The 26,332-nt window shown below is 42.6% G+C and overlaps 1 protein-coding gene across 3 annotated transcripts in view; it reads left to right on the forward strand.

Moving 5' to 3' along the window:
* LOC124723125 (sodium-coupled neutral amino acid transporter 9-like) overlaps positions 1-26,332 on the forward strand; it is a 345,123-nt gene that overhangs the window by 199,730 nt on the left and 119,061 nt on the right. For 2 of the 3 annotated variants that reach the window (XM_047248313.1, XM_047248311.1), the window contains exon 3: positions 6,563-6,701. In XM_047248313.1, coding sequence (XP_047104269.1) covers positions 6,563-6,701 — 139 coding nt within the window. The remainder of the gene's footprint in view (positions 1-6,562; positions 6,702-26,332) is intronic. The other variant, XM_047248312.1, reaches the window with a different exon arrangement.

The raw sequence follows: 26,332 nt of genomic DNA on the forward strand, positions 1-26,332 counted from the left end.
CCACACGTTTGTCTGGCCTCTCAACAGATACCCCTCCGTTGTGACAAAAAAAAAAAAAAAAAAAAATAATATAAATAAAATTTAGACTCACCACACCACATTGTATTGAGCTGGTACCTACGTCAAGTGCCACTGCCTCACTTAGCAGTCGCCAGAACCAACTCTCTCACCAAAACATAGTGGTGGACATGGACGAACGTTTTACGACGCAACAGATTGTGCTGGAAAGCGAAACAACCACTTTCTGACACCAAATTGTTTCAACCCTCTGAGATCAGGGGTTGTAATACGTCAGAACGACCGAGAGGTATGGTTTGGGAGGGAGGGATGACTCAAGCCGAATCGTGCAGAGAAACACAGGCAAATGTGTCATTGACTTCATTACATCGAAGGTACACAGCCGGCCTCGCGCTAAACTCGGCGATGGAGCCGCGCAGCGTGTGTGGGTCAAGGCCAATGCGAACACTGGAATCTGCTGCGTTGGCGTTCGGTTGCCCATAAACCTAGTCTCACCACGGCTAAGTGGCGCCCAGAACACGGCTGACTGCTACCTCAAGCGCGACTCGTGGACCCCATGTAGAGCGCCGAAGGGAAGAAACTGACCGCCGTCGTTGTACTGAGCCTTAGCAGCTCTGGCCGTCCGCCCAGAACAGCTTATTCAGTGCCCACAGACAGCTCTGCACCCGGCAGGCCGCGAGTTCGCGCCCCTGTGGGCGGCAATTTGCAATCCGCAGTCCTCTAGTTTCTCGCGCCGGTGTAGCTCCAACGTGCAACGCGCCCCGCCACATCAATGACGCGTCAGTGCAGTGGAGGTTGGAGGTAGCTTTAGCGGGCCAGTTGGCCGCCGATATCCATCACCAGAAGGTCGTCGTGGTTGGCCTAAAACTTAAACAATCGTTATTCTCTCCGATTCTATACGCAGACAGGATGGCGACACGACTGCCCACATTTGAGCCTCCGGCCTCGCTTATTTATACTGGGAGGTTCCTACCCCATTCTGTGACATCTAATAGTCAGGCCTACCATATGAGTGGCTTGCCAAGTGAGTGCGATTATTATTCGTACATGAGAAATATTTTCACGATTATCGAACCCACTGCAACTATGCGTGAAATATGAGCCCTAGTGCCTTTCAGCTAAGCTATAATTTATTCTCGTCCTTACTTTTTAATGCAACGGAATGGATAACGCATCTGACTAAGAGCTATTGTACATTTCTGATGGACTCACTCCACCCTGGCAAGGCCACATTTCCTTCCTGTCGTATATATTTTATCCAGAGCTTGGACAACCCAGCAAGAAAATGGAGGTTATGTCCACAACTCAATAATCAACACCACTACTTGTCTCATATATGTCCTCTTTTATTACAATAAATTCTTTCATGCTAATGTTGCAAAATTTCTTGCATTACACTTAAACACAATAGTAAAACAAGTGATTGTCCACCCAATGGACATGATGTAACATAAGCATTTTACTATTCTATGATCTCATAATGTTTCTGTCTATTGCTGCTGTGCACTTTCTGGATTGGCAAGGAATCTTTTGCTACTTCATTCTCTCCGACACTCTCGTAATCTCATTCATTAGCAACATAACGATTTTACCGACTTTCGTGCTGTACTGTGAAAAATCATGCTTGACCCACTAAATTCGCTACTGTCTCATGCAAATCACACAGATTACATACACATAATAAATCACACTGACAGTATAAAACACATCTCTAAAAACAAAATGTTTAGTTTTCTACTCGTTCTGCTTTCCCACATCAAACAATAGCCATCCCAGATTCACACGTCACTGACCCACGTAATAATTTTCCTACCACAAACTCTGGAGGATTTATGCACATCTCCCTGTGCAATGCAACCCTCATGGAGTTGCCGGGTAGATGGCAAACTCACCTTAATTCACTCTCAGAGTATTTGAATATCAAGCTGGCGTCACACGAATGAATCTCATAATGGAAGTTTTAGTATCTTATTTATTTCACACACGGATCCTCGACTGAATGCTGGGAAAAGCACTTCTAATTCTTTTTATTGTCTCATAATCAGGTTGAGACTCACACTGTACCCACCACGTGGAAGTGCTTGCCTCTAATTCGAGTTCTGCACATGGAAATCTTAATTATTTTCATCTTCGATTTACACACGCAAGTATTTCATCTTAATACTACCACACGCTAATATTTCGTCTTATGACTACAACACGTGGTTTCTTTGTCACTTCCGAAGAATCCTATGTTCCCCATGAATTTTTACCTGCCTATCTTTTTCAGGACAATTTACATCAGCCTCCCACCAAAAGTTTCTGAAAAGAGAAATTATTAGGTCATCTACTCCTAAATATTCTACATGCATACCATTTCCATTTAACTTTGTTTTTCTGGAGCACACATAGAGCACGTTTTCACAGCTCAGGAACCAGCGACAGAGTGCTGAAACATGGCCGTTCATCTGGTCATCCAGCGCTTCCGCAGAAGTGGGGGAGGACCATGCCACGGTATTGGTCAGCCACATTCCAGGCCTTCTGGTGCTCTGGTATACTTCCTCTCTTTGGTTCAGCCAAAGGTGACCAGAGAACTTTCTCAAAGATGATTATATAATCTACCTTCACTATCTGTGGTCAGCAGACGACCAGCCATTCATTCAATTCAAAAACATTACCAAACTGGATTGGCTCTGAGCACTATGGAACTTAACTTCTAAGGTCATCAGTCCCCTAGAACTTAGAACTATTTAGACCTAACTAACCTAAGGACATCACACATATCCATGCTTGAGGCAGGATTAGAACCTGCGACCGTAGCGGTCTCGCGGTTCCAGACTGTAGCGCCTAGTCGTAGAACCGCTCGGCCATCCCGGCCGGCTCCAAACTGGATTCAGGGATCTATTTTAAGGAAGTTCACATCTGAATAATTAAACATACAAATTGCCCTTCTTTCCTACATTGGTATTAGGCTTCGGTGTATTAAATAAAATGGTGTTATTCTACAAAAACTCTGTTCTGACGAGAACAACAAAGTATGTTTTTGTACATCTTTTCTATGTTGGGCAGTACTGTACCCTTTCAATACGTCTTTTCTGTACGCTTCTGACGTAGTTCCTCTGGAGGGGAAAAGTGGAGTACTCTTTGATAATTACAACGTCAACTTTCCTCAGTCCGCTTCGGCCCCTACACACAGCCTATTAGGCGCTATTGTAACTGCAACGTATGGGCTTTTCACAGCACGTCGGTGTCCTGTGTTGCCCTGATTACTTCATATTTGCATATAGTGCCCGCAATGTTGTAAACCTGCCTCGCAGACGCGGTTGCAAAATATCAGCACTGCCCGCGCCTGCCATCCGATGGGCCAATTGGTCCCTTAACTACTGCCTTCCAGCCATAGCTGTGCGAAGTTAACAAGAATTTCCCAAATTCATGCCTATACTTATTCGTGGTGCAGCACTATCGATACCGGCAAGCTATTGCTATAGTAACCAACACAGCCATTTCTGCTACGTCTGGTCAGAGACAGCAAAGGACTTGGAAGAGCAGTTGAACGGAATGGACAGTGTCTTGAAAGGAGGATATAAGACGAACATCAACAAAAGCAAAACGAGGATAGTGGAATGTAGTCGAATTAAGTCGGGTGATGCTGAGGGAATTAGATTAGGAAATGAGACACTTAAAGTAGTAAAGGAGTTTTGTTATTTGGGGAGCAAAATAACTGATAATGGTCGAAGTAGAGAGGATATAAAATGTAGACTGGCAATTTGCAAGGAAAGTGTTTCTGAAGAAGAGAAATTTGTTAACATCGAGTATAGATTTAAGTGTCAGGAAGTCGTTTCTGAAAGTATTTGTATGGAGTGTAGCCATGTACGGAAGTTAAACATGGACGATAAATAGTTTGGACAGGAAGAGAATAGAAGCTTTCGAAATGTGGTGCTACAGAAGAATGCTGAAGATTAGAAGGGTAGATCACATAACTAATGAGGAGGTATTGAATAGAATTGGGGAGAAGAGGAGTTTGTGGCACAACTTGACGAGAAGAAGGGACCAGTTGGTAGGACATGTTCTGAGGCATCAAGGGATCACAAATTTAGCATTGGAGGGCAGTGCGGAGGGTAAAAATCGTAGAGGGAGACCAAGAGATGAATACACTAAGCAGATTCAGAAGGATGTAGGTTGCAGTAGGTACTGGGAGATGAAGAAACTTGCACAGGATAGGGTAGCATGGAGAGCTGCTTCAAACCAGTCACAGGACTGAAGACCACAACAACAACAATAATGTAAATGAGTTCACATAAACGCCCATAGAGGGCAGTCTACGTATAAAACCGATCAAATCAAGCCTTTTACTGTGTTTTTCCTTATTTTAAATACATTATAATAGAATTTGTTGTGAACTATATGTACATAATTTTCGTACGTATTTTATACGTATTTTTCTTCTAAATTTCTACTATATCATTTAATGTAATACACCTCACGCAATGAGTACTTGATTGATTGTCAATGACGTAACGCCGTATGCGATGGACGGGGCTTACAGTATATATTCTTGAGTAATGGAACTTCACTTAGCAGGTGACGTCCTTGCGGATCTTGCTCCATCCACGTCCGCGAACCGCGATCATGGGTATAACATCTCATTTTGTTATTAATGTAGCTTGTATTGTAGACGTTTCTAGCCATGTAACCATCTCTTCGTTTAGACGTCCCTCTGAACATGTATTAATGTTGTGCTGCAGTGCATGAAGATCGTCTATATTTTAGATCGAAACCGGCTGCCAACCAAAATAAAGATCTGTTGCAGTCGAGACTGGTTTACTGAATTTTAATAAAGTCTATAATCATCTAACAGCTAAGCAAAGCGATTTCCACGCCTCACTGATTCGCGCAGTTTCCCCACTGAACAGAAAGCATTTCTGAAAATACAATGTATGCCATTACATAGCCACTTTCGTATTGTTCTGAGTTTATTGGAGTTCGAGTCGTTAATAGCTGTCGCTTGACACCTAAATGTTGCTGTTACCTATTACTAATTGAAACTTCAGTTTAATGTTGCAAGCTAAATTTCACGATCTGTATGGGATCTCATTAACGCGTTCAGGCGGCTAAGAGATGCGCCGGTTCTGCTGATGTACTGATAGCAAAGTCCCCTTCGCGTGGTCTCCTCTGTCATTATATAGAAACAAATGCCAAATGATTCCATCTGCATGGCCCTCGCACGTCCCTGATATAAAGTGAATGTTATTTGACATTCGACAATGGTCGATTTCTCACAGGCTGAACAGTTGGTCCAGTACATGTGGTGATATCTACATTTACATACATACTCCGCAATCCACCATACGGTGCGTGGCGGAGGGTACCTCGTACCACAACTAGCATCTTCTCTCCCTGTTCCACTCCCAAACAGAACGAGGGAAAAATGACTGCCTATATGCCCCTGTACGAGCCCTAATCTCTCTTATCTTCGTGGTCTTTCCGCGAAATGTAAGTTGGCGGCAGTAAAATTGCACTGCAGTCAGCCTCAAATGCTGGATCTCTAAATTTCCTCAGTAGCGATTCACGAAAAGAACGCCTCCTTTCCTCTAGAGACTCCCACCCGAGTTCCTGAAGCACTTCCGTAACACTCGCGTGATGATCAAACCTACCAGTAACAAATCTAGCAGCGCGCCTCTGAATTGCTTCTATGTCCTCCCTCAATCCGACCTGATAGGGATCCCAAACGCTCGAGCAGTACTCAAGAATAGGTCATATTAGTGTTTTATAAGCGGTCTCCTTTACAGATGAACCACCTCTTCCCAAAATTCTACCAATGAACCGAAGACGACTATCCGCCTCCCCCACAACTGTCATTACATGCTTGTCCCACTTCATATCGCTCTGCAGTGTTACGTCCAAATATTTAATCGACGTGACTGTGTCGAGCGCTACACTACTAATGGAGTATTCAAACATTACAGGATTCTTTTTCCTATTCATCTGCATTAATTTACATTTATCTATATTTAGAGTTAGCTGTCATTCTTTACACCAATCACAAATCCTGTCCAAGTAATCTTGTATCCTCCTACAGTCACTCAACGACGACACCTTCCCGTACTCCACAGCATCATCAGCAAACAGCCGCACATTGCTATCCACCCTATCCAAAAGATCATTTATGTAGATAGAAAACAGCGCACCTACCGCACTTCCCTGGGGCACTCCAGATGATACCCTCACCTCCGATGAACACTGTCATTATATAGACCGAATATTCCAGGAAACATCAAGAGAGTAGGGAAATAAGTGTTGAAATTTGACAGGTTTGAAGATGAAGTTGTAGGTTTGCAAATAAATGCACTGAAATCAAACAGTGATAATATTTTCTACACTAAATTACTGTACATATACATTTTAAATGTAGATATTAGTCGAAAGTGTTAAGTAGAGGCGGCGGAGTAATAACATAAGAGCCGTTATTATCAGATGCTGTTTTCTTGTGTGTGGTAGTCGCTAAAGCGAAATGCATGGTCATTTTAATGTTACGTTAACACATGACATAACGTTTGTTTTTCAGAAGACCACCTTTCTACCATGGGAACACGTACGAAAAATTTAGGAATGGGCTACCAGACGAGATGAACTCAATGACATATAATCGCTTTCAATACTACAGTAAACTGAGAGCATACGCACCAGAAGATGAGTCTGCACTGGTAAGTAGGCCTACTTCAACGAAAAATTTTAAATAGAATGACCAGCTGCTTCACCTTTACTTCGGTACTGCGACAAAGAAGATTTATGCTTATGATACCTATGATGTGATGAGGTTCTGTAGTTCCAACACGAAACTTATACTTGAGTACATTCGCCTCTTATAGTTGTGGTTAGTAGCGATGGGTATTGGGACCCAATGGTTGCCGTTTCTAGCCCTGGTAATAGCATAAATTTTTGTCACCAGGCTATGGGTGACAAAAAGAAGAGAGACGATGACTGACGCGCCTGCTCACCAGGCTGTTTACCAGTGATCTCGATTAAATCCCAAATCTATTCGCAGTAGAGTATGTAACAGTGTTGATGTTGGCTCTTCCTTAGAATGGAGGCGTTAAGCTGGGTCGCCCCATTGCTGCTACATTACATTAGATTACATTAAAACTTGTTCCATAGATAATAGACACGACACGTCGTAATATTGCGAAACGTGTCAGTTAAAGAAAATGTTTCTTTACATGCCATAATTCAAGTTCTTTTTAGTTGTAAGTTTACTAATTAATATCTAAAAAATCATCAACTGAGTAAAAGGAATTGCCATTCAGAAATTCTTTTCTTTTTAAATGTTGCTTGGCTATCTGTCAGACTTTTGTTGCTATTTGATATGTGACCAAAGATTTTTGTGGCAGCACAAGTCACCCCTTTCTGATCTAAAGTTGGATTTAACCCAAAGTAGTGATCAGCTTTTCTCCTAGTGTTAAAGCTATACAGATTGCTATTACTTTTGAATTGAAATAAATTATTAATAACAAATTTCATAGGTGAATATCTGTAGTTCCTTAAATAAATTTTTGCAAGATTACCTTGGCTGTGCTCCAGCTATTGCTCTAATTACACGTTTTTGTGCAATGAATACTATTTTCCTTAATGATGCCTTACCCCAAAATATGATGCCATACGAAAGCATTGAATGAAAATTGGCATAGAGGCCTGAAGGCGTGTTTGATGTGCTGGCACTGAATTTCTCCGGTCTCTTTCTTTCATCGACCTCAAAAACAAAACCGTGACACTACATACCATATGATCTCATACGATTCATCTTTTCAAAACAGTTACACTTAAGATGCAATTCTCACATTTCGTAATGGATAGTTGCTCTGTTCAAGTGAATAAAGGAAACCTTGGCGACTTGGCGCTTAAAGACACACTTCGCTGCCAAAATGTGACACTCCTTTATTTACACTGAATGAGATGCGTACACATTCCATTCATCTGCCGATATTGTACAATTAGTTGTGGAACACCGAGATGAGGTTTACATCTCGAAGCCACAGCTATTCTGATTTAATGGTAAAGTGTTATCCAGTTTTCGTAATGATTGCGAAAACAGTCTAACCTGGTAGTTGACTGGGTCTACATACGAAAACTGTGAAGATGGTTACCTTCTACGTTTGCAAAAACTGAATAGTTCTCTTTTATTATTAACTAAATTTAGAGATAATAGATGTTAAATATTAAAAAATGTAAGCAAAAATAAATCTTTAAATTTTACCTGTAAATTATGTATTTTCACGGACATAATCTCTTCTGTGGCCGAATTGGCTGACAGACGTGAATGCGGTTTTCCTAGTTCCCGTGATCGAGATTTCGAACCTCCATAAATATGCAAGTACATCACTACATCCTTATAAATACACGCTATAAAAATGTACTTACATGTGTATGTTCCACATCTCCGACTAAACGACTGAACCGATTTCAACCAAACTTTATACAAATACCACTTACTGTCTGGGAAGAATCGCTGTGGGGGATAAGAATCACCTATCAAACGGGTGGAGGTTAGATGAAAAAGCAGTTTAGGCCACGACATGATACCCATACTTTATTCATCCAGTATTTGAAAATGAGAGCACTTAGTGACTTGCAACGAAGTTTACATATAATTTCAAACCTTTATGATTTTTTTTTCTCACTGACAACCCCAACTTACTACATTTTCACTCTTCATGCAGTAAAACTGCCGCATGTAGTACGACTCTTTCATTTATTACTTTCTTAATACTAAATATATTCGAAACACATTTTGCAGGTAGTAGCCACATATATCACTCGATGTACCTACAAAATTATATCATTGTACGACATATAGTTCAAGAGATACGATGACATAAACATTGACTGCGTGAAAATGAAATTGCAGGCTGAAATTCACTGGAGATAACAGATGAAATATGTGTACACATTGAAATATGTTAAGCATTTGTGAAATATATTTCACATTTGCGTACGTAGGCAAAACTATAGGTAAGAAGCTCGTCCTAAACCCCTGAAACGATTTCAGCAAAATCTGGTACACATATCAGTTACGATCTGGAAAGAAATATTGTGGAGGGGGGGGGGGAGGTGGTTTAGAGCCACCAGTCTCCTGTTGGCTGTGTGTGTGTGTGTGTGTGTGTGTGTGTGTGTGTGTGTGTGTGTGTGTGTGTGTGTGTGTGTGTGAGAGAGAGAGAGAGAGAGAGAGATGGGGGGAATCCGATGGCAGAGAGAGCAATAGGAAGAGGTTGACAGAGAGAGGGGGAAGGAGGAAATGGACTAATAGAAGACTGGAATAAATACGTACCTGGGCGATGCCGGATACTTGGCTAGTTTCACAATAAACCACAACCCTCATTCATACGTCATGTAAACAAACATTAAATATTTTGAGGAAACAAGAGAGACTCCCCCTCAAGATATCAGTACATGTTTGATTACGATCAAATGACGATGAATAGCATGTAGTGACGTAAGTTATCTCACTCTTTTCAAATTTGTTTTTGCCATTTATGAAGTCTACATAAATGAGGAACAAAATGGAGAAAATTTCTGCAAATAATTTTACTGAACAGTGTTGTTTACAAGCAGTTTTTTTCTCTGTTCTTCCACGCATATAACAAACGAACAAACAGACAACGCAAAGCTAAAATACAGTAGAAATAAATAACCCAGTTAAGGCAGTGAGACCAATACCGTAACATTCCTCACAAGGATAACAGTACACGTGCACAAGACGTATTAGAGTAAATAATTGCTTTTCTACGAATGATAAATGATTCTGTATACGTTGAGAGTTTATGATGAAATAAGGAGGGAGATCTATTGAGATTTTGTAATAGCTGACTGATTAATGCCTAACCGGTCGTGATCGCTAGAGAAGTACCATGGGGGCATCTATAAATTAAGATTATACAAACAGGCAAAGTTAATGGAACAAAACGTGTGTTAGGGGCACTCAATGAAGACCTGTAGGAGAAGTATAGGATGTTTTCTGAAACACGGCTTAATTGTCGAATAAAGTGTAGGGTGGCTGTCTAATTAGGTTATAACTGCTTGAGATGTACAACTAATAACTTCCATAATAGAGGACAATCAGGGCATTCTACTTTTTTAGAATCGATCAGCCGGAAGTAATTATTGTTTATCGCGGAATAAATATTCCATGGCCTTGATGAAAGAGTCGACCTGACATTCATTTAAACTGATTAAGAGAAACAATATACGCAGTAAAACAGGATGGCCGGGTAAGAAGTTGAATTCCAACTATCAGTAGACTACCTTTAACACAGGTGAAGGTAAAAATCGTTATTGACTGTTGTAATAGTTTTTGTCTTTCAGCGCTCTGTGATGATTATGCCATTGCCGAAATGACCTATATTAAGTCATGGAACAGTGCAGAGATTTTGTAGCACAGTTAATGTGAATCAGAAGTAATAGGGAAAGGATGATATTGAGACACATAGCTGCGTAACTGAGTAATTTGAATAAACTGTCAAGAGTGTCAACAATCAGGCATTAGCAGTACTCCAAACAATACTGTACAGTGAGTATGTGATGGATAAAGAATGAATAATAAACATAAGACGTGCTTATAGGCAAAAAATTACGAAGTTGGTCGTCTTACAGAAATTAACATTCAACTTAAGTGGATTTATATTTGTTGGCGAACGCTTATAAATGAACGTCATAATGTTTATTGCAAACATCTCTCACAGACTGAGTTAATGTGCTGGAAATAATCGTTTCATTTTGTTAAAAAAACTGAACTGACATGTAATAATCTATTTTATATCAACATATTTCTTTCTCTCATCTCGTAAATATGAACGTTATTTCATACAGGTAAAAAAATCAGATTTTTGTTGTTGAAAAGCGTAAAAAACTAAAGTGTGGAGAATATAAACTAAAATAAATAACTCCATACGTTAGGCCTCCATATACCGATGTACAGTAACTTTTATTTTTATTGTTCCTTTATTTCGTCACATATCATAGTACACACATCAAAGAAAGTTTTGCATCACCCCCACGTCCCAGAACTGCTGAAGATAGACGTTGTCTGTGGATATTGTATCATGACATAGTCCCTTTGACTCTTCATAGATGTCGCTAAACCCGCCCAAAACAAGCATGCATGAGCAGCGCCTATTAGATGGAGGGGGTTCGACGGCCCATCAGTTCCAGTCATTCCACCAGGAAGGGGGCACACGGCTCGTCTTGGCTGTAGTTCAAGCAAGCCTAGACGGTCAATACCGCGGTTCGATAGCGTCCGAATTGTTACTTTGTGTCAGGAAGGGCTCTCAACAAGGGAACTGTCGAGGCGTCTCGGAGTCAACCAAAGCAATGTTGTTCGGACATGGAGGAGATACAGAGAGACAGGAACTGTCGGTGACAAGCCTCGCTCAGGCCGCCCAAGGGCTACTACTATAGTGGATAACCGCTACTTACGGATTACGGCTCGGAGGAACCCTGTCAGCAACGCCACCATGTTGAATAATGCTTCTCTTGCAGCCGCAGGACGTCGTACTACGACTCAAACTGTGTGCAGTAGGCTGCACGATGCGCAACTTCACTCCCGATGTCCATGGCGAGGTGCATCTTTGCAACCACAACACTATGCAGCGTGGTACAAATGGGCCCAACAACATGCCGAATGGACCGCTCAGGATTGGCATCACGCTCTCTTCGCCGATGAGTGTCATATATGCCTTCAACCAGACAATCGTCGGAGACGTGTATGGAGGCAACCTGGTCAGGCTGAACGCCTTAGACACACTGTCCAGCAGTGCAGCAAGGTGCAGGTTCCCTGCTGTTTTGGGGTGGCATTATGTGGGGTCGACGTTGCCGCTGGTGGTCATGGAACGCGTCGTAACGGCTGTACGTGAATGCCATCCTCCGACCGATAGTGCAACCACATTGGCAGCATATTGGCGAAGCATTCGTCTTCATGGACGACAATTTGCGCATCTTGTGAACGACTTCCTTCAGGATAACGACATCGCTCGACTAGAGTGTTCTCCAGACATAAAGCTTATCGAACATGCCTGGGATAGATTGAAAAGGGCTGTTTATGGACGACGTGGCGCACCAACCACTCTGAGGGATCTATGCCGAATCGCCATTGAGGAGTGGGACAGTCCGGACCAACAGTGCCTTGATGAACTTGTGGATAGTATGTCACAACGAATACAGGCATGCACCAATGCAAGAGGACGTGCTACTGGGTATTAGAGGTACCAGTGTGTACAGCGATCGGGACCACCACCTCTGAAGGTCTCACTGTATACTGGTACAACATGCAATGCTTGGTTTTCATGAACAATAAAAGGGCGGAAATGATTTTTATATTGATCTCTATTCTAATTTGCTCTGATTGTTGCCAGCATCATATTTAAAGTACCAGGGAAGCAGGTTGCTAGCCTTACTTGCCCCGAGTCCCATTGGGTTTTACCCCTAACGGCTGAGGGACTAACCGGTGGATTTGGTAGTCTTTGCCGTATGAGCACAAAGGTGACCACGACTCAGAATATGTCTGAGATGCCCAGCCTTATTCCAAAGTAACTGGTATCCCGACTGTCCGGACCACTTACTTGGCCACTCATACGTTGCCCATGGTTCATGAACTAGGACATTACTACAGGAACCCACACCATGAACCATTGCAGGTACTAGTAGATGGGAACAATGGCAGGAGGGTGTCCATAATGAGGAAATCAAAGAAAAACTGGGAATGAACTCTATAGATGTAGCAGTCAGGGCGAACAGGTTTAGATGGTGGGGTCATGTTACACGCATGGGAGAAGCAAGGTTACCCAAGAGACTCATGGGTTCAGCAGTAGAGGGTAGGAGGAGTCGGGGCAGACCAAGGAGAAGGTACCTGGATTCGGTTAAGAATGATTTCGAAGTAATAGGTTTAACATCAGAAGAGGCACCAATGTTAGCACTGAATAGGGGATCATGGAGGAACTTTATAAGGGGGGCTATGCTCCAGACTGAACGCTGAAAGGCACAATCAGTCTTAAATGATGATGATGATGATCTCTATTCTAATTTTCTGTACAGATTCCGGATCTCTCGGAACCGAGGTGATGGAAAACATTTTTTGATGTGTGTTTATAGGTTCTGCCATAATCAGATCTGTAATGAAGATTATGAAACATAACGAGAGAGGTGTATGTTATACATTATCAGGCAGCAAAAGATGAAAATCCAAAAAGTAATATTTAAAATAATTAAAGCTCACTCGTCAAAACTCAGAACTTGTAAAACATCACTCAGTATCTCTGTCAATAAATGCCTCACAAATTTCAAAGACACAAGTACAAGCCAATAGATGGCGCTCATGTGGGCACATTGCCTTATTTTTTTCTTTTCATCTGGTCATACTAATAAAATATCAGAAAGTCTTATGGGGTCTAAAAATTTGTATCCTCAAAAAAAGAGCTCCACAAACAACTTTGAACGAACAAACAGAATTCATTCCGAATTGGTATCTTATATTTTTCGAGAACGTTTGGGTGATGTGTGTTGACTGTGACGTCTCTCCTGCTGTTCACTGGGTTCATCGTGCCTCGCGTCTGCTGGGTCAGAGGAACTACCGCAAGCTGCGTGGCAACAAGTCTTCCTCGAGGGGCAAGTTACTAGTTCTTCCGCAAGATGACACTACTTTCCAAAAAAATTATTTTAGTAATCAGATTGTTTTATTCTTTATACTCACCCGAATAGCCGGGCGCTGAAACGCGCCGCTATATCCCACTAACCAGCAGTCCAGGTATCCAGCTCCGCCAATACAGCCACATTCCACCTTCCAAGCGTCTTCATGCCTTATCAATCGTCTCCCAGTAAAATTTCAACCAACTTCCACTCGCTAAGGATGAAATTCATCCCAAGATATACTCCAGTTTCCAACTTTATAATCACAGCGCTCCGCCTCACACCATATTCTCATTTCCTCTCCCCATTCCTCCCATTGTCTGACTTACAGTCGCCACCCGCCGTTCTACAGGGTCCTTCTCTATCATGATCAAGATCATTACACAATTACACCATAGCTTTATTAACATTCTAATCAGTTATTATACTTTAAGTGTCATATAAAATCATCTAAAATGTTTTAAAATCATAAATATTGTCGATCAATATGTTTTTTATGTATTTTAAAACCTCTTTTAAACATATGTAAACTTTGCCTGTGGTTTTCTCCACTGTCACCAGCCTATTTTTATAATAATTGAAATAACAATGAAGAAAAAAAGCTCTGTTATAGAGATACAATTGAAAAGTAGATTTCAGGAATACTTTTTGTCAAATTTACGAAAAATCTTCATGAAGAGATAGAATCACATTATACGACTATGAACTTGTTCTGGAGTGGTACTCGATCCCCTATATCCTGCTAATCGCGAGAAGTAGCCTTAACCACTTTGGCTGTCCGACCAAGCCTCCAGCAGTGATGCAAACTTCCATATGTCACGTAGTCCCAACCCTTAAGCCCGCACAGGGAGACAAATATTACATCGTAGTTTTAGCCCGTCAAGGAACGATTAGATACATTATTGGTGGTTAAAATTCTGTGTTTATATGGTGTATCTTCACAATACAAACTCCCTTCAGACATGCAGCTATGTTGCTGATTATAGCTGTAGTAAACAATACGAAATAGATTCCCAACCTGCGAATATGCATTGACAACAGCTGTTTATGACCCATGAGAATTTGTTCCGATACGCATTTCCCACTTATTGTGAGTGGTCACTTCAACAACTCCAGCTGTTAGAATATGTCTCCAGGACCGATTCAAGCTCCCTCCTCCCCCCACTATTTCTGTCCATCACCTTCCCCCTGCACATCTCTGATCCCACACTTTCTCTACCCATCTGCTCCTCCCTTATTTCTTTCTCCATATCCTTCATCCCCTACATTGTATCCATTTCCTTCCTTTTTCCTGTCCATCTCTCCCCCCCCCCCCTCTTTTCTCTCTCTCTCTCTCTCTCTCTCTCTCTCTCTTTCTCTCTCTCTCTCTCTCTCTCTCTCTCTCTTTCTCTCTTTCTCTGACCTTATTCATTATCATTACAAATGGAACCATGACTGGGAATAGTATATAATGTTTGAGAGAGACATTTCGAGCTTCTGGATCTGTGAGGATAGTACCTTTCATAACAGTATTTCGCGCTTGAGAAATTCTTGATAGGTTTGCCTCCAAATGCTGTCTACCCTCTTTGTCAGTCTCATTGACTTGAAGATCTTGTAGCTAACTTGTGTTGCGCGTACACCAACCTATATTTCGACACCTCAGTCAGTGGTGATATTTCTTCCAAAGAAATAAACCATGAACTGAAATCAACTGTTTGCAACACACCAGATGAACATGAATTGATATCAGTTCAATCTTTGCAACGCACCTGAGGTATGATCACCAACCGATAACACACGTCTGGTTGTCTGTTTTGTTGACGTTCCAAATTAATTTGTGCTTAAGCACCAACTGGGCAAGTCGAACTCGATTCTATCCATTGTTCCGGACTCAGAATGGATCGCACTTAAGAATTTCTATTTGATTTGCCTTCAAATGCTGTCTACGCTCTTCGTCAGTCTCACTGACACGATGATCACATAGCTGGCCTGTGTTTCGTGAGTAGAGGACAACCTTCGTGCGGCCCCAAAGTACCATTATCCAAGATGCCGGCCGTGACGTCAGCTGACGGCGTCATCCAAGATGGTGTCCGTGACGTCAGATTATGACGCAAGTACGTGACATAACGTGCCGTCAGCTGATTGCGTGATTGGCGTGATTCAAGGTGGCTGCCGTGACGTCCCCTGATGACGCGAATACCGTTACCCAAGATGGTGGGAAAGTGCCACGCCTCCCTGGCGGGAAGTTTGAGTTTTGGATGGAAGATATGTCAATTGGGCTACCTCCACTAATGTAAGAAAATGGTGGGAAAGAAAGGGCACTTGGGTTATTTCAACTAACCTAAGCAAATGGTAGGAAGACAGGTCAATTGGGCCACCTCCACTAACCTGACCTTCTCCCCTCCCCTTCGCCAGAAAATGGCAGGAAGTTCAAATTCCATCAGGACAATGCAACACACCATGGCTACCTCTACTAACTGAAGAAAGTAGCAGGAAAATAGGTCACTTGGGCTACCTCCATTAATCAAAGTCATCCAACCGCCCCCTCTTCCTAGGAATTGGTAGGAAGAGAACTCGGCCTGTGGTGGACATAAGTCTTTATTTTGCATGCAGTCCTTATTTAAACAATTAGAAGCAGTACCTTTGTCCAGTGTGTTCACCATGGAGTCCAGAGTCCAACTGACCTAGTATATACTGCTGCCAGAGGGCACTTTCATCCCTCCTGTGACATAAACCAAGATGGCGGTTCAGGGTGGGGGAAAATGGCGGGAAAAGGAATCGGCCTGTGCTGGATAGGATGGATAAGTCATTATTTTACAATCACTCTTTATTCAGACAATTTGAGGCAGTACCACCATCTGGTCTGTCCACTATGAGGTCTGGAGACCACCTGACCTAGTACACAGTACTGCCACCAGAGGGCACTGTCATCCCTCCATTGATGTAATCCTAGATGGCGGTGTGGGGGGGAAAAATGGCGGAAAAATGACTTAGCCTCTGCTGGGCTGCTGGAGAGAGGAAGAGATGTACTTTATTTATTTTCGAGCAATCTATTTCGGGACGAATTTCACATAGTTTATTTACTACACTGATACAAAACACATGCTTGGGGTCACACCACACAGCTTACAGACCTGCAAACTACTCATAAATTACCGAAATATCGCATGTTAAACGCTCTGCAGACATGCAAACAACTCCTAAATTACCGAAATAATGCACTACACAGCACACAGACATGCAAAATACTCGTAAATAATGCAGTACTCTGATGTGCAGACACGAAATCAACTCGTAAATTGTCTAAATAATGCAGTGCACAGCATACAGACCTGCAAACTACTCGTAAATCACCGAAATAATGTGGTACACTGATGTGCAGGCCTGAAAACTGCTCGTAAACTGAAATAATGCATATATAATGCTCTGCCAACACACTCACAAGGGTTAAACAGACAGAAATAATGTAGTACACAAACACTCATTGCACATAAAAACGCTTTTGAACTATTGTCAACATATCAGAGGCTCAAGGGTACATGTGTGTCGACACCCCTACAAGCCACCACCGAACATAAGCCAGCATGAGCCATCACTCTCACACCGTTACAGCCCACGACAAGCAGATGAAAGTCACATCTATTTTCGGGTATACAGTTAGAGTTCTTCGAGTGTTATACTGACATAACAGAACTCCAAGTTGCGCTCACATCAGGCCCATACGCGAAACGCCTCTGGGCAGCATGTGTGTTTACCATTACTGACGCCATACCTGTCGATAGTGACATCTCAGATCGCACTATAGAAATCTGTTCCAGAGTAGCACAGGCTGCTTTCTCCCTAGCGATCATAATGGGACATACGAGCTGCGTCTAGCCATGCACACATAGCCAGAATGGCTGACGCATTGCCACAAAACATCTGCATGGTGACTCACCATCTGAAAGGTTCTTAATGTTATACTCTGACATCACATGGCTATGTAAAATAAGAGCCAAGTCGACCTCTCGGAAATTGTATAGTGTCCCAGAAACACTTAACGGTTGCTTTTGTAGGAGCTTATATGATGTCTCAGCTTGTTGCATGGAAATTCTTGTCCTAACAGAATAACGCTGAATGCATTCCTCCTGATAGTTCTAACGTGGCACCCCTTCCTGGAAATTGTTAAGTCCTGCTTTCAACAAACATCTCCGAAACGCAAACGTCCTCACTGCTACGTTCCGGAACAAAGGATGTCTTGTGAAATGAATGGAGTATTATGATTGGTTCATTTGCGCACTGAAATACTGATGCACCATCTACCTTTCTATTTTTTCTTTCTGCAGACGACACTTTCAGTGGCAAAAAACTGTTTTACACAGATCCCCATATTGCACCTACAATTAATCCTTGCAAAGTGACCTACAGATCTTCAAATATGGAAAGACTCTTACTCAATTACACTCCTCTGCCACTGAGAACAGGAGCTTGAATATTAGAGCATGAAAGCAATCTCCAACCCAGCAATATATCACCGTGTACCCTGTCGATATAGTAAACAAGCAATTCGTACCCTGAGCCATACAAAAGTTGCCCCTTTTACATCATTCGTATAACTATCAACCACCAGACGCTCGTACATATACCACGAAGACAGAAAGCACCATATATACTCCTTGCAGCACTAAATATTTTCCCACGGCCGACGGTCACAAGTCATCCACTCCCAATGTGTGACCATAGCGCCCTCAGAGGATCGAAGTCACTCTCAGAACTGTTCTACAAATTTAGGCTCATTTCCCCTCGGCACAAACGCATTACTGTTTCTGATCCAGGCCTGCTTGCTTGCTTTTCTACACCCATCTCCAGACTCTGGGACTACAGGAACACATGTATTTTTCCATGGTTTTCCATAATATTATACCATTTTCGCAGTACTTTTCGATATCAAGCACACAGCAATATCCTACTGATCGCTCACCCAACATTATTCTGAAGATATAGACTAGAAATCACTTCTCCATAAACCCAAAACATTAGCGAGGTGGAGCATGCTGTAAACCACTGAGTAACTAGAAACTTATCCCATCTGAAAAAACGATTACGTGAGAACTCGAAAAAAATAGAGGAAACTGATATTTCCACTCACGAATACTGATGTCAGTGATGTAACAGATTCCATATCATCCCTGCAATTTACAAAGTCAGCTAAGGTGTTTCTCATGTTAGGAGAACCAGCAAACGTGTCTTCCACCCGTCTTTCACCTGCTAGATGCACACACCGCAATCGAAGTTCCCTCAACTAAATAATGTCGTGAAATGTACAGAAGTAGTCAACTGAACCATTTGCAGGGAGGGAATAACGGTCCAGGGCAAACACGTGCCTATATTGAATCTTTTCAAATTTCCACATGCTCACGAAAGCTATCCAACACATACTAAGTATTAGTTCACTATTCGGCCGGATAGAGCACAATACAGCTAAGTCAACTACATTCCTACACTCCAACAGGCCGCTGCATTCGGACGGCTCCTACCGCTAATGGGAAACATGAATCATTCCCGCCACAAGTCACCGGCACTGCACGCCAGGCACACATAGACAGGATCGTCCTAGGAAAAAAAACAGCCTCATCCATATTTTATCCCTGTACTTGCAACTAAATGTGATGATTGCAGTCTCAGTTGAGCGACATTCGACAATGAGCAAAGTATCAGAAATATACCCTGCTGACGGCTGTGGCTCTGGAAATAGAAATATCGGTACCATTCTTATTACTTCACACACTCTTCCCTTTGCTATCACAGTACTCCACGTCAAATCCATACCTTCCTTACAATTGGACATTGTCATTTCCGTTGTGCCATGTTGGAACACAAACACATACTTTATAAGCCTGAAGCTCAAGGCGAACCTATCACGCACCCCCTACTACTAAGTATAATACTTGGTCAATAACTGACTGCTGGCAATACGAAATAATACTGGCCTAAAATCAACGATGGGTGGACATGTCTCATAACATTTTCTTGTGAGTGCTACCACTTTGTCTTAGAAAGAGAGGCGTAATCGTCTTACAAAATGCTATATGTTAAAAAAAACAACCATTTTACCATCACAAGCGGTCTTCGTCCTACAGGAGCACACAAGTATCCATGTTAAAAGCTATACCGGCTTTATAAATCCACGTATGGCATTACCTATACGAATGACATGGTTTTTCCATACAAATACTGTGACACTGAATATAGAGGGTGATCGTTAAAGGAGGACATAGTGTGGAGGGATTGGTCGGTTGAGATTGTAACGAGGTGCGATTTATTGGTAGACTCATGATGCATTCGAGAGAGAGAGAGAGAGAGAGAGAGAGAGAGAGAGTGAGAGAGAATGGAGGGAGGGAGAAGTTTCTGCTGGTCATTTGACAATTTTTTTTCCTGATGTTCCATCAGGACACATCAGATGTGTGACGCAGCTTGCGTTCGACTCGTATACAACCACTGGTTCTGTGTGAGTCCTAGAGCAGTGTCTACTTGCGATCGTTAACAGTAAACCTCTCGGTCATCAGAGGACTTCCATCTCACGTGTGGTGAAACGTGACAAATTCCTCTAAACGAACGAAAATTTATGCGATGTACTCCATTCCCCCGTCGCATCCTAAATGTAGAATCGATACTTCAGTTTCATAACTAAGTTAGCGATAGGTGTTTGTGAGACACTGCAATCCGATGTGTATATATCTACTTGACAAATGTGCTGTTTACAAAGTTAGTGGCGGCATGACTTGTAACTTCACATGTCGGACGCCACTGCTATGCGTTTATCTGTTTCCTTGTAAAACGTATTCTCCATAACTAATGATCATTTTATATAGGACTGATGTGGGTATAGTATAATTTCTGAACCGTGATCAGATGTGGGCAGTGGATGCTATACATCTCTGGAAAGGTAAATTATGCATGTATCACACAGAGCCACTGTTTTAAGGAGGTAGTTTTCTCGTTTTATGGTTCGATACCATAGTTTATCGTAGAGAAATCTGCAAGAAGGATGTATGTCATGCGCTGGAAATATATTTCTTACATTGGAATATTAACAGCGCTGCATTCCACACGACTGATAGGTCGGAAACTCAAGCGATCTAACATTACAGCCTGTGTTAAGTACGGAACGCTGTAGCCCTTGGAATGTGTGTGTTCATGTTCTCTTTTACCAGTACTTCCAGGTACGGATTCTAGACTCTAGAACAATACTTTGGAGTTGATAGCGTAGTTGATTTACGTAAAATGCTTGGAACTCTATCCGTCTGAGCTCCATCATGCATAAAAATCTCCTATTTCTTGTTCTTCTTAACTGTCTGCTATTACATCTCAACACTTTCAAATCTGTTACTATACACCGATAAGGGGTGCTAACCTCCTCGACATGGGTGCATCTCGAGAAATCTCATGCACATGGATGGGTGAGGACTCGGAAAACTCCATTCATTCATGAGACGTAGAGTGTAGCGGTCTACTTCTGGTCTGTTGCAGATTAAATCGATAACCATGCTGCATGGTGGGTTGGTCAATGACAGTGTGAGGGGTCTTTCAGTCTCTAATTTTATCCTAAGACTGCGAGAATGCTCTGTGACCCCCATCAGCACACAGATAGATCGTAAATTAAGCACTATGCTCGAGATGTTAGAAATATGTAGAGAGCTGACTAGTATACTTTGATGATGTATATGTTAGACACTTAACAATGAATGGATGTACTGCACAGTCATCTATCTACATTCGCAATGATACTCGCAAAGTAGAGAGGGGGCAGTTTAGCTATGATACTGAAACTGGGAAACATGCTGTCGCAGCCTTGCTCGGTGTTGAAATTAGTGTAAAATTGCTAAAATCGTTCGCACTATCAATGTGATGCTTATTATTAGAGTGCATTGATGGTGTCTTCTCCACCCCATCCGTCCACTGGTATGCTGTTGGTTACCACGTAATGATTGACTGACATCACTTGTTTGAGCTGGAGAGAGAGTTTTGGTGGAGGGGCAACACTTTCTGGGGATGGATAGCAATGAAACAGCGATCGCGTAAATGGCTACGATTTGAGGAATCAGTCGAAAGAGAATGCAGTGCCATCAGTTATTCCGTCACTGTGACAGATGAGTTTAAATGTAGAGGTCGTCAATCACTTTCGGACAGCAGTTTGGAAACTCTACAAATGTTCAAATGTGTGTGAAATCTTATGGGACTTAACTGGTAAGGTCATCAGTCTCTAAGCTTACACACTACTTAAACTAAATTATCCTAAGGACAAACACACACACACGCCCATGCCCGAGGGAGGACTCGAACCTCCGCCGGGACCAGCCGCTCAGTCCAGGACTGCAGCGCCTGAGACCGCTTGGCTAATCCCGCGCGACGGAAATTCTCCACAACACCGCCAAACTCTTCCAGTTTCCTTATGTTGTTAACTGTCTTTTATTTAAAATCATCCAGTGTGTGTGTGTGTGTGTGTGTGTGTGTGTGTGTGTGTGTGTGTGTGTGTGTCATGTGTGTCATGTTATGGTAGCCACAGTAACAAGATGATTTACACCGCACGACGTCTAGTTTTTTGCGAGAGGCAATGGATCAGAATGTGTTAATGTCAGTTTCGAACCTGACACAGACCTCAAAGTCGTGGCGGAAAAAGAAAATGTATGGCAGTGTAAAAAGTGTTTTACAGCAGAAAAAAAATGTTTCAAACAACGACACAGGGTCACAGGGAGCGTCATCCTCCTACAGTACAGGTGATGAAACCTTAAACTGGTCTGTGCCGTTGATCAATACCGGTATATTTAATAGGATCGTCACATGTGCTCGATGCCGGCATGCATGCGGTATTTGTTTTCGATATATGGGAGGAGAGAGTTGCGGTAAAAATATTATGGAGTTCTCTATCAGATGAAGTTAGTGGAGCTTTTATAGTTCATAATTTTTCTCTGGTGGATGGAATAGAATAACGATGATAGAATGTTAGGGGAGATACGCGTGAATGGGCCCTGAGGGACATGGATCTGTAGTACCTGCTTGTAGTTTGGAGAAGAGCCACAATGCAGTAGCAAAATCCACGCCCTTCCCCCAGTTCTTGTACTGCCTTTTATACTACCTCATGTTGCAGGAGCAGGCTTCATTGCCATCGAATGGCCAAAACACAGTTCAGTCGCACTAACTCAGCTTCGCCTGTTTCTACACGGCTTGCAGAAGGTGTTAGATATAGTTCCCTCTGACTCATACTCAGTTCCGACTTACATTGGAACGATCACGAGCGCAAAGCTGCAGGGATCGTAGCGCAGAGTCTGAGGGGGCAGTTGCAGGATGCATAGGGGCTACGTAAAACGAGGCGGGAATTTTACTGTAGCAGGTAGGTTCGAGAAAGCTGACTAGTTTCGAGATATGAGAGTGCCAGAAATATGATTCACTAGTGGCTGTAACCATTAAAAGACTTCTCCATAGGTCCCAACACAGATATGTGCTTGAATTATGGGGGAGGGGGGGGGGGGGGGGACTCGATTCCAAACCCCAGATGCCATTTCTAGTGGCTAGCGTAGCAGTAGAGATCTGGTAAGCTAGTGTACATTTCTTCTGACCTCAATCATCACACCATCTACTGTTTGTGATCCTTCTCTATCAACCATTGCCTATAGTCCAGTGGATACATCACTGACCCTCTGACATTGCATCGAGACAGAATGTGTTACAAATACTGGTGAAATATCTAGTGACAGTGGCGTGAGGGGCTTGCAAATATGGGTTTCATACCACGCTCCTTAGCTGAATCACTTTCAAAATTATGTAATTTTATTACAAGGGTGCACCATCGGCGATGTGTAACCACACTGCTGGTGTGATAACATACACTCTGGCGATCACAGTATCGTTATTTGTCTGGAAAAACCAGTTCATTTGGAGGTAATGCCACACCTCGATTTATAAAGCCAGTATAGCTTTTAACATGGATACTTGGGTGCACCTGTAGACCCAAGACCGCTTGTGACAGCAGCATACAGTAGTTGTCGTGATTGGGTTTTTTAACATCTGGCGGTTTGTAAGACGATCACTCATCTCTTTCTGAAAAACTTATTGAGACATGTCCACCCATCGCTGATTTTCTCTCAGTATTATTTTGTATTGTCTGCAATCATTTATTGGCGGAGTATTACACTTAGTAGTAGGTGGTGCGTGATAGGTTCGCCTTGACCATCAGGCTTACGAAGTATGTGTTTGTGTTCTGACATGTGCAAAAGAAATGACTATGCACAGTTGTAAGGAAGGTATGGATTTGACGTGGAGTACTGTAATAGCAAAGGGAAGAGTATGTCAAGTCATAAGAATGGTACCGATATTTATATTTCCAGAGCCACAGCTGTCAACAGAGTGTATTTCTGATACTTCGCTCATTGTCCAATGTTGCTCAACTGAGACAGAAATCGTAACATTTAGTTGTAAGTACAGGGATGATTCCGTCTATGCCTGTTTGGCGTGCAGCGCTGGTGACCTGTGTGGGAATGATCCACGTTTCCCCTTAACGGTAGGAGCCGTCTCAATGGAGAGGTCTGTTGGATTATAGGAATGTAGCAAGTGAAAGACACGTTTACTGGTTCTCTAGACGTGAGAAACACGTTATTCGACTTTGTAAATTATAGGGATGATTTGTAATCTGTTACATCACCGACATCGGTATCAGCGAGTGGAAATATCAGTTTACTCTATTTTTTTATAGAGTTCTCACGTAAAGATCTTCGCAGATGGGATAGGTTTCTAGTTACTCATGGGTCAAAAGCACGCTCCACCTTGCTAAAGTTTGGGGTTTGTAGAGAAATAATTTCCAGACTATATCTTCAGAATTATGTGCACAAGCAATCGGTAGGATACTTATGTGTGAATGATATCGAGAAGTACCGCGAAAATGGTATAATATTATGGCAAACCATGCGAAAATACATGTGTTCTTGTAATCCCAGAGTCTGGAGGTGGTGTATAAAGCAAGGAAGGAATCACATTTGGACCAGAAACAGTAATGTGTTTCTGCTGAGGGGAAACAAGCTCGAATTTGTAGAACAGCTGTCAGAGTGACTTCGGTCCACTGAGGGCGCTCTGGTCACATGTCGGGCGTGGATGACCGCCGACCTTGCAGGGAAATATCTATTGCTGTGAGGAGTGTATACGGTGCTGTCTGTCTTCGCGGTATATGTACGAATGATGTAAAAGGGGTGGTTTTGTATGGTGCAGGAGACGAATTGTATGTTTACTATATTGACATTATAGGCATTATATATTGCTGGGTTGGAGATCGGTTTCACGCTCTAATATTAAAGCTCGTGTCCTCTGTGGGAGAGCAGTGTAATTGAGTAAGAGTTTTTCAGTATTTGACGATACGTAGGAGCCCTTTGCAAGGTTTAATTGTCGATGCAGTATGGCGATATGTGTAAAATAGTTTTTTTGCTGCTGAAAGAAAAAAAAGATGGATGGTGCTTCCACACCGGCGGCATCAGTAATTCCGTTGATAAATTCGATAAGAGCCAAACCCAATGCACAATTCATTCACAAGACATCCTTTGTGCTGGGATATAGGAGTCTCTAGATGGCAATGAGAATGTTTGTGTATGTTGAAAGCAGGAAGGGTAACGTGGTGGATGAGGTGCCACGTTAGGATCACGAGGAAGAATGCATTCGACATTATACTGCACTATTTTCGTAAACAGGTTATTTCAGGGCAAGAATTTCCATGTGTACAAGCCGAGACATCACGAAAGCTCCTACAAAACTGCACGTTAAGTATTTCTGGGGCACTATACAATTTTCGAGAGTTCGACTTGCATCTTATTTTAGATAGCCATATGGCTTCAGTATAACATTGAGAATGTTGCTAGATGTGTGGTATGTAGCTACACGCAGCGATGTGTTAGCCGCACGTTACACATGCCCTACTAGAATCGCTAGGGAGAAACCAGCCTGTGCTATTCTGGAACGGATTTCTGCAGTGTCTGCAAGGAAGAGTCGCTCGGCAATTTTGTCTTCGCTGGACTGCAGGTAGAGAGAGGGATCACACCTGGAGCAGGAACACACGTGCATGCTGTTTAGAGGATGACTTTGCACTTATTTAGATTGACATGTGATGTCAGTGTAACACTCGAAGAACTTTAACTGTAGAGGTAACTTTGACATGCCGTCGGCAGCGGTGCGAGAGTGATGGCTCATGCTGGCTTGCATCTGGCAGTGGCTCATGGCAGTGTTGAGGCTTGCATGCCCTTGGAGCGTCCACACTTTGCAAATCACTCTTGGCTCCCGTCCAGTTGCGTGAGCAACAGTGCCTAGGTGGTCATATATTTTGAGAGGAATTTATCAGGTGTCAAGTATGAAAGGGATGCCGCCGCCTCATGCTTCTTGATGGACCCAAATTGACACCTATCAGTCACTTCGGGGAGGGGGGGGGGTGCCAGTGCATCCCGACTTCTGGGTGCATGTGTGATTGCATTCTGTGCGGTCCAGTGGATAGAGGGTGGTGGGCGGTGCCTGGGCACGTTGTCTGCGTGTCTGTTGCATTATTTTGTGAGCAGGTCTGTAGGCTGTGCTATGCGTTATTTGGACAGTTTATGAGTTGATTTCGTGTCTGCACATCAGTGTACTGCATTATTTAGGAGAAGTTTGCATGTCTGTGTGCTGTGTACTGAAATTA

Source organism: Schistocerca piceifrons, chromosome X (genome assembly GCF_021461385.2).
Source record: "Schistocerca piceifrons isolate TAMUIC-IGC-003096 chromosome X, iqSchPice1.1, whole genome shotgun sequence".
NCBI classification, from domain to species: Eukaryota; Metazoa; Arthropoda; class Insecta; order Orthoptera; family Acrididae; genus Schistocerca; species Schistocerca piceifrons.